The sequence below is a fragment of the Amphiprion ocellaris genome, chromosome 22 (genome assembly GCF_022539595.1).
Source record: "Amphiprion ocellaris isolate individual 3 ecotype Okinawa chromosome 22, ASM2253959v1, whole genome shotgun sequence".
Classification (NCBI taxonomy): domain Eukaryota; kingdom Metazoa; phylum Chordata; class Actinopteri; family Pomacentridae; genus Amphiprion; species Amphiprion ocellaris.
This window is the reverse complement of record NC_072787.1, coordinates 26,596,132-26,605,224: the sequence shown is the minus strand read 5'-3', so window position 1 is coordinate 26,605,224 and position 9,093 is coordinate 26,596,132. Positions and strand designations below refer to the sequence as shown.

The window sequence follows — 9,093 nt, the reverse complement described above, 5'->3', positions numbered from 1 at the left end:
GACACACACACACACGGACACACGCACGGTTCCATGCACACGAGAAACGGGCCCGACGCGCACCGCAACTTTGCGTTTGTGTCCGCTGTGCGCAGCGCTGGAGGCGGATAGTCTGAGATTATTGTCTGGGGAAGAGTGACGCGGTGCTGCGCTGTCAGACGAGGAAGTGAGGCTCCAACACGCCCAGCGGAGCCCAGCGGAGCCCGAAGACCCGCCGAAGCCGCCCAGACCCGCTCAGCTCCCCGCGGCGGCTCCTTCTCCGACATGCGCCCCGGTTCGGATGGACCGCAGCCGGACTAACCCGCAGGACGACGCCGAGCGGAGCAGCAGGTAGGGCGGCCGCGGGGACGTGACGGCTTCCCAAAACGCAGGAGGCCTGTCTCCATCTTTCTTTTCTGAGTCACATGCATGATCTGTGGCCTGGACAGATGTCAGCATCTGGGGCTTTTATTCAGACCCCAGGTCAGATCTGCACCTGTCCGCAGGAAGCTGGACGTCAGAGGATCGATACCGATAATCGATCAGCAGCGTGACTAATCACTTATTCATGCACAAGTGGCTCAAATTCTGTTTCCAGCTGCTTACATGGGATCATTTCGTGTTTTCTGGCAGTAAACTGAATATTCTAGAGTTTTTAAAGCATTTAGCAGAACACACCTGTTTATTCTAACATTTACTGAAACAGTTAATCAATAGAAAGATCAACATGAAGCTACAGCACATTTATTTACACGTCTGACACTAAAACTGTCTTTTATAAACATTATAGTGAACTACATGTAAAGTAGCATCACTATACTGAGTACAGATGCTACAGTTGTACTCATAAAAGTCCACTGATGGGATTATTTTCATTTTTTAAATAATATTTTAGAGTTTTTGATTGATTTAAGAGACAAGATAAGACATTTAAAGACGTCAAATTGAGCTCTGCGGCACATTTTTTAAACTGTTGACATTTTATAGACTCAAGCAAACTACACTTGGGTTAATCACTAGAAAGTTCATTAATAACCCATTTTAGAAGAAACTGCACAGATCTGACACTAAAAGTCTCTTTTGTAAACATTGTAGTGAACTACAGGTGCTATAGCATCACTATACTGAGTACAGATACTACAGTTGTACTTATAAAAGTCCACTGATGGGATTATTTTATGGTTTTCTGAATATTTTTGACTTTTTGGAAGATTTTAAAGACAAAACTAGACATTTAAATGTCTAATTGAGCTCTAATGAACAGTTTTTTGCTATTTCTTGTCAATTTATGTGTATATAAGTGGACCACAGTTGGATTAATCAATAAAAAGTACATTAATAATCAAATTTAGAAGAAATTATGCACAGATCTGACATTAAAACTCTCTTTTATAAACATTATCATGCACTACAATTACTATAGCATCACTATACTGAGTACAGATACTACAGTTGTACTCATAAAAGTTCTCTAATGGGACTATTTTCTCCTTTCCTTCACGTTTTCTGACAGTAAATTGAATAGTTTTGAGTTTTTGGATGATTTTAAAGACAAAACAAGACGTTAAATTGAGCTCTGATGAACATTTATCACCATTTGTTGACGTTTCCTTTCTCATCTTTGGCTGCAAAACAAACACAAGATCAACACTTTGCATGACTTTTGCACAGATAGCTGTAAACAAATGCAGAATACCACATGTGTAGTTTGAACTGTGATATTAGACGGTTAGAGAGGCGTAAATCATCGGCTAAATTTACAGTTAGACTCGTTTAATCAATGCTAAAGCTCATCTGTCATCAATGTTTTATTCATGAACTCACTGTTTAACTCCTCCTCCACCTGAAAAAAGACATTTTTCATTGGTTTTCTTTTATTTCTCATGTTTCCTAGAGAATTTCTGCACGGATAAAACTAAGATTTTTAAGGACAGCGGTGGAGATTTGAAAGAAAAGCAGCTAAAAGAGTCCATAGTGTGTTATTAATGAACTGCTGCTATTTCGTTTCTGTTATTTGTTGGTTTTCTGTACGTTTCTTTTTGGAGCTGCAGGATTTAGAGTTTGAAAGTTCTGAGAAAAAACCTTTGAGGTTCAGTCAGATGGTAAAGAATTAGGATTTCCAAAGGCAAAGATATTCAGTTTACTTTTCTAAATGAGAAAGAAAAGTATTAAAATGTTTTTTTAAGGCTGCAAGAGAATATTTAGTATTTTTGCCTTCTGAGTGACTGAAAAAATTCTTTGATCAAACTAACTACAATAAACACATGAATTTTGCGTTGTTTTCTTTTTTAAATTGAAAAAAATATTTTCAAAATAATCATAACAACATTAATGAAGAAGGAAAAAAAACACATTGTTCTTCTATTAATAAACAAAATTTTTAAAAATCTTAAAAAAACACTACCAAAAACAAAAAAAATCAATAGCAAATAAACAAAAATATTTAAAATTTTAATATAAATAATACTTAAAAAGAAAAACAATACGTTTTTCTTTTTCAAATAAACAATAATTAAAAATTACTAATAATGCTGTTGAAAATGAGAAAAAATCCAACTTTTTGAAAATAAACAAAAAATCACAAAAGTAATCATAAATAATACTGATAAAAACAAAAACAATGAAACAATATTTTGAATAAACCAAACATATTTTAAAAAACTAATCAAAATACAAAAAATAGGAAATAAAAGGAAAAAATGTGAACAAAAACAATAACACCATGTTTTAAATTGAAAATATTCAAAAATTCAAGATACTAAAAAAAATCCCACAATGGACATTGTTTTTTTTTTGACTAAGCAAAAATAATTTTTTTAAAACTATAAATACTACTAATGAAAAGGGAGAAAAAACAAAAACATCTGTCTTTTTTAATATACAAAGATATTTTTATAAAATCATAAATGATTGAAAAAACAAACAAGCAATAACACAATTAAATAAAAAATATTCAAAAAATTATGAAAATATTAAAAATACAACAAAAATTGTTTTAATTTTTTGAATAAGCAAAAAATTATAAACATTGATGAAAAGGGAGAAAAAACATAAACAATATCTGTATTTTTAATATACAAAATTATTTTTTTAATCATAAATAATTTTAATCTAAAAGGAAAAAATGCAAACAAAAACAATAACACATTTTAAATTTAACAAACATTCAAAAATATATCAAAATATTAAAAAACACAATACACCTTGTTTTTATTTTTGAATAAGCAAAAACAAGTTTTTAATTATAAAGAATATTAATGAAAATTGAGAAAAACATAACCAGATCTGTATTTTTTAATATACAAAAATATTTTTTAAAAAGTAAAAGTAAATAATTCTACTGAAAAAAGAAAAAAAAGAAATATAAAACAATAACATAATGTTTTAAATTAAAAAATATTCAAAAACTAAAAAATACAATATACGTTTTTTTCTCTATTTTAAAAAGTATTTAAAAAACATACACTATGTTTCATGGTTATTTTTTCCATATAAAGAGAAATTATTAAATTTTTCCCAGCATTTTTAACATCAACAAGCTTTATTCTCAATTTCTAATATATTTTATTTTGTTATTATACACATATATTATCTAGAAGATATTACTTTAAATTACAAAATACAAAAAAATGTAAAAAAAATACCAAAAAAACTTTTTGTTTTTAAACTTCTTTTTAATAAATAAAACTGAAACAAAACGTAAAGAAAAATTATTGCTGTAAAAGATATTTTTTCCAGTTACTATAAAACAATCTGCCAGGACCCATCGAGTCTCACATTAAACAGATGTAGGATCAATAATCAATAATGACTGATTTATTTTTATTTATTCTGTTTATTGTCAGTGTTGTTCAGAGCTGAAGGATGGACCGGGACTCGGCCCGACAGAGCCAATCAGAACACGGCGAGGCCACCAATGGGAGCAGCCCTCTGACCGCCGCCACGCCCGACCCCTCCACCCCGACCACGCCCACCCCCCCTCGCCTCACCCCCAACCCCATGCTGCTGGATTGCCCCGCCCCCACGCTGACCCCCACCACCTCCTCCTCTCCTCCCCCCCTCACCCCCGCCCCCTCTGTTGCCGCCTCCCACGGGACGAAGGCGGCGGTGGGCGGAGCTCCGTCCCCCCACGTCCTCGTCTCCGCCCCACCCAAACTCACCTCCACCGCCTCCCCCGCCCTGCGGACCTACTCCCGCCCCATCCTCCCCTCACTGTCCACCAAAGCCTCCCCTCCCTCCTCCTCCACTCTTCCTCCATCCTCCTCTTCCTCACCGGTTGGAGCTTCCACCTCTTCCTCCTCCTCCTCTTCCTCTCCGACACACTGCAACACCACCAAGACCTCCACCAGCCTCACCAACGGCAACACCAGGCCCGTTTCCACGACGACTTCCACGCCGATCACGCCCTTTCACACGCCGGCGAGCCCACCTGGCAGACAGGTAACAACCTGAACACAACTCTCCCCGTTCCTCTGCTCCTGCCACATTCTGACTCACTGCAGGTTCATTTTTCACTCTTATGGAAACAGAGCAGCTAAGTTTAGAGCAGAGGAGACTCAAAGCATCCTACAACAACAACAACAACAACAAGAACTTAGATTTCTTTTTACAAAAATTTTTAAAAATGGAATCAACAAACATGTTACTAAAACTGAAAAACATGGTAGCTCCACATACTATAAATAATTTAATTTCACCATGCTGAATGTATCTCCAACAGCTAGCTCCTCTGTTCACTGTTTCTGAGCCATGCTGCTTTTATTTTACTGATCCAGTAGGTTGGATTTTCTTCTCAGTGTCTCTAAACCATTTGAAACCTTCCAAAGTAACATAAAATTGTCCAAATTGACCCAAAATTTGTCCAAAGCAACAAAAAAATGTCCAAACTGACTCAAGAATTGACCAAAATAACTCAAAAACTGTCGGAAGTCACTTTAAACTAGTCAAAATGAGTTAAAATCTCTTCAAAATGACAAATTTTGAGTCAACACGTAATAATTCAACAGCAAAGACGTGGATTGTGTATTATGGCATCTTTTAAAACTGTTTTTCCAATCTAGAGCTGAAAATCTAACAGAAAAATAAAGTCTTGAGTGTTGAACGGTATTAAAAGCAGCTCCACGGTACAGTGTTGACATTGTACTGCTTCTAGTAGAGATAAACCAGGCAGCAGCTCTACATGCCTGTTGTTATCTGAAGGTGTTTGTGGCTTCAGCTACACGTTTATTCACAAAGTGTGAGGATGTGAAACGTCTTCAGATGAAACAAACACACAGGAAGCTGTGAAACCAAACAGTGAAACAAACACTGACCCACACAGCTCCAGAGACAACCCAACAACAGCATTTCTACAACATTCAGACTCAACACTGCTTCAAAAAGTCACATTAATATGACAGATCTGAGGTCTGTCTGCAGCAACAAGATTCTGTCAAATAATAAAAAGTCTGCACTGTTCGGTGAAACCGTGAAGATATTAGAGCGTCTGCTGTGACCAGCAGTCATGTGATGAAAAATCAACAACAACGAGAGAAAATCAAAGCTACTGGATGAATAAAATAAATACAGGATGGTTCAGAAACAGTGAACAGAGCATCGAGTAGTTGGAGATACATTCAGCATGGTGAAACATCTTTCTACTGATGATGAACAGAGACTTAGAACTTGACTAAAACTTGTCCAACATGACAAAATGTTTAGTGAAATGACTTGGAAATGGTCATTTTGAACTAGTTTAAAGTAATTTTTGACAGTTTTTGAGTTATTTTGGACAATTCTTGAGTCTGTTTGGACATTTTTTTTGTTGCTTTGGACAAATTTTGGGTCAATTTGTACGATTTTATGTTACTTTGGAGAAGTTTCAATTCATTACGGAAAGTTTTAGACTGACAAGGACAATCAAACCTACTGGATGAATGAAATAAAGTCAGCATGGCTCAGAAACAGTGAACAGAGGAGCAAGCTGTTGGAGATACATTCAGCATGGTGAAACATCTTTCTACAGATGATGAGCAGAGACTCAAAACTGGACTAAATTTGTTAAAAATAAGTCAAATCTTTCAAAAAAATGTCTCACATTGTCTATTTTGACTCAAAGATGGTCATTTTGAACTAGTTTAAAGTGATTTTTGACAGTTTTCAAGCTATTTTGGACAATTCTTGAGTCAGTTTGGATGTTTTTTTATGTTGCTTTGGACAAATCTTGGGTCAATTTGGACAATTTTCTGTTAGTTTGGAGAAGTTTCAAATCATTTTGGAGAATTGCAATGCAGCATGGTTCAGAAACGGTGAACAGAGGAGCAAGCTGTTGGAGATACATTCAGCATGGTGAAACATCTTTCTACAGATGATGAGCAGAGACTCAAAACTGGACAAAACTTGTTAAAAATAAGTCAAATCTTTCAAAAAAATGTCTCACATTGTCTATTTTGACTCAAAGATGGTCATTTTGAACTAGTTTAAAGTGATTTTTGACAGTTTTCAAACTATTTTGGACAATTCTTGAGTCAGTTTGGATGTTTTTTTATGTTGCTTTGGACAAATCTTGGGTCAATTTGGACAATTTTCTGTTAGTTTGGAGAAGTTTCAAATCATTTTGGAGAATTGCAATGCAGCATGGTTCAGAAACAGTGAACAGAGGAGCACGTAGTTGGAGATACATTCAGCATGGTGAAACATCTTTCTACAGATGATGAACAGAGTAGTAGTGGTAGAAAAATGTGAAGTTTTAATATCTAATTTATATTATTGGTGACACCTGTATGCACTATAGAATAAAAACAAATCTGATTAGTAAAATAAAAGCAGCATGGCTCAGAAACAGTGAACAGAGGAGCAAGTTGTCTGTAAAAATATTGTACATGTTGATTCCAGGTTTGTCCAATTTTTGTAAATAAAATCATTGTATTCAACTTTTGCTTTTTTAAAATATAATTTATACAGTTTAACTTTGTTTAATTGCACAAAGCAATTAAACAAAGTTCTCTGAGTTCTCTCTACTTTTAGTCATGGTTGTTGTGCTTCCATAGAGCTGCAGTGAAAAATGAAGGAAAAATGTGACAGGAGCAAGAAAAACCCTGCAGTCCTGAATAATTATCACTACTGAAAAGGCTGATTTTGGTTGGAAAATGTCTTTAAATTACAAACAAGTCAGTCTGAGCCACTGTTTGATCCATTTTGAACCACTTTATAGTGAAATTATGGAAATCATCTTAATTTTTGTTGATCAAAGCACAATAATTTCACATTTTTCCTCATTTCCAGCCTCTGTGCAGGCAGACATGCATCACAAACACGACTTCCGTCCCTTGACATGAAATAAAAAGACGTCCTCTCCCCTCCTGCCTTTGTTCCAGGTGTCTCAGTCTCACCCCGTGGGCTCACCTGGTCTTGTGCGAGCCAATCAGAGCCCCTCACCTGTCAGGCCGAGGGTTTCCCAGCAGACCTTGCTCCTGGGAAAAGGTCTCAAAGGGTCTGGGCAAGACCAGGTGCTGCTCAGAGCCCAGATGGTAAAAGCACAGTTGCACACATATAAACCCACATTTGCATAGATTTCCACATGCAAAGAAGAGCAGCCATAAAGAGAGCCCTTTGGACGGATCCAGGAAAAAGCCAAGCTTAGCTCCAGTTTCAACAACAAACCAGAAAAGTCTCGAAATACTAAACACACAGACAATATAGTAAATAATATAACTGAATAGGGATTAATAATAATAACAGGGATTGATATTTAAATGTACTATGTATCAGGAAAAACCTTTTGAGATGTTGAAATAATCTAAAAAAATACATTTTAGCTTCCACAAGTGCTTCACAAAACAAGATTTAAAAGAAAAGCAAATATAACTGAAAATAAAGCAAATGCTTGATTATAATTAGAAAATACCCTATAAATAAATCGCTGTGTTGGCAAATTTAGTAAAATATTGCACATTTTTGGGGAACAATTAATAGTCATTATTTTATAGATATAATAATCACATTTGTTTTTGTCTAAAACAGACAAAATTTAACCCCTAAAAATTATTAGAGTCATAAAATCATTTGAAATTTGCACCATTCTCCAAAGGGACTTAATATACCAATAAATATTCAAATGAATACATACTACAGTTTGTTTGTAGATAAATTTAAATCAACTAACAGTATATGCTACTAAATTGGCTCATAAAACTAAAAATATAACTTTAAAATGTTTTGTAAAGTGTATAAAAATACAAACTACAGGTCTAAGTAGTGCACCAAATGTAGATTAATCCACCTTCCTAGAAACTAAAAATGCTACTCAAGTAGTTAATGCAATGCAAACTGCCTTAGAAATAACGTTAGCTTATTGCTACTCATATACTACCGAGGTTGTAAGATTTGCATTAGTCTTATAAAAAAGATTATCATATTGCTATTAGGAATAAGCTAACGATACTAGTGATGTATTTTGTTAATGATATGCCAACTCTTGGCTCTAGAAGTAACATTAACTTAGTGCTAAGTCACATTAGCTTACTAGTATAGGTAGTAAGCTAATATTTCTACAAATGTAATTGGTTAATGATATGCTAACTGCCTCAGAAATAATGCTAGGTTACTACATTCCTTACTAACATACGTTGTAAGATTAGCATTAGCTTGAGGAATAAGCTAACGATACCTAGTGATGTATTTTGTTAATGATATGCTAACTCTTGGCTCTAGATGTAACATTAGCATAGTGCTACAGTAAGCTAATCTTACAAATGTAGACAGCTAATTATATGCTAACTGGCCTAGAAACAACATCAGCTTACGAGTCTTGGCATTAAGCTAAGCTAACATTACCACTAATGCAGTCAATATAGGACATGCTAACTCTTTGTGCTAAAATTGTAAACAGTAGCATTACTTCAGTACTATAGCTAGTGAGCTAATGTTATTAATGCAGTTTAATAATATGCAAAGTGCCTTTGAAACATGATTAGCATACTGGTATTGGTTTCAAGCTAATGCTACTTCTGATGCATTTAGTTAATGATATGCTAACTACCTTAGCAGTAGCATTAGCTTGTTTACAGGCCATAAGTGCACAAATGCTCATAAAACTTTAAATATAACTTTAAATTTTTTTTAAAGTGTATAAAA

General features: G+C 34.9%; 1 protein-coding gene across 2 annotated transcripts in view; it reads left to right on the top strand.

The window, feature by feature from the left end:
• Positions 1-9,093, top strand: part of LOC111583761 (polyhomeotic-like protein 3) — a 28,114-nt gene that overhangs the window by 184 nt on the left and 18,837 nt on the right. For both annotated transcript variants that reach the window (XM_055007215.1, XM_055007214.1), the window contains exons 1-3: positions 1-330; positions 3,825-4,419; positions 7,335-7,487. The exon at positions 1-330 is cut by the window's left edge and continues 184 nt beyond it. In XM_055007215.1, the coding sequence (XP_054863190.1) occupies positions 3,844-4,419; positions 7,335-7,487 (729 nt within the window). In that variant the 5' untranslated portion in view covers positions 1-330; positions 3,825-3,843. The remainder of the gene's footprint in view (positions 331-3,824; positions 4,420-7,334; positions 7,488-9,093) is intronic.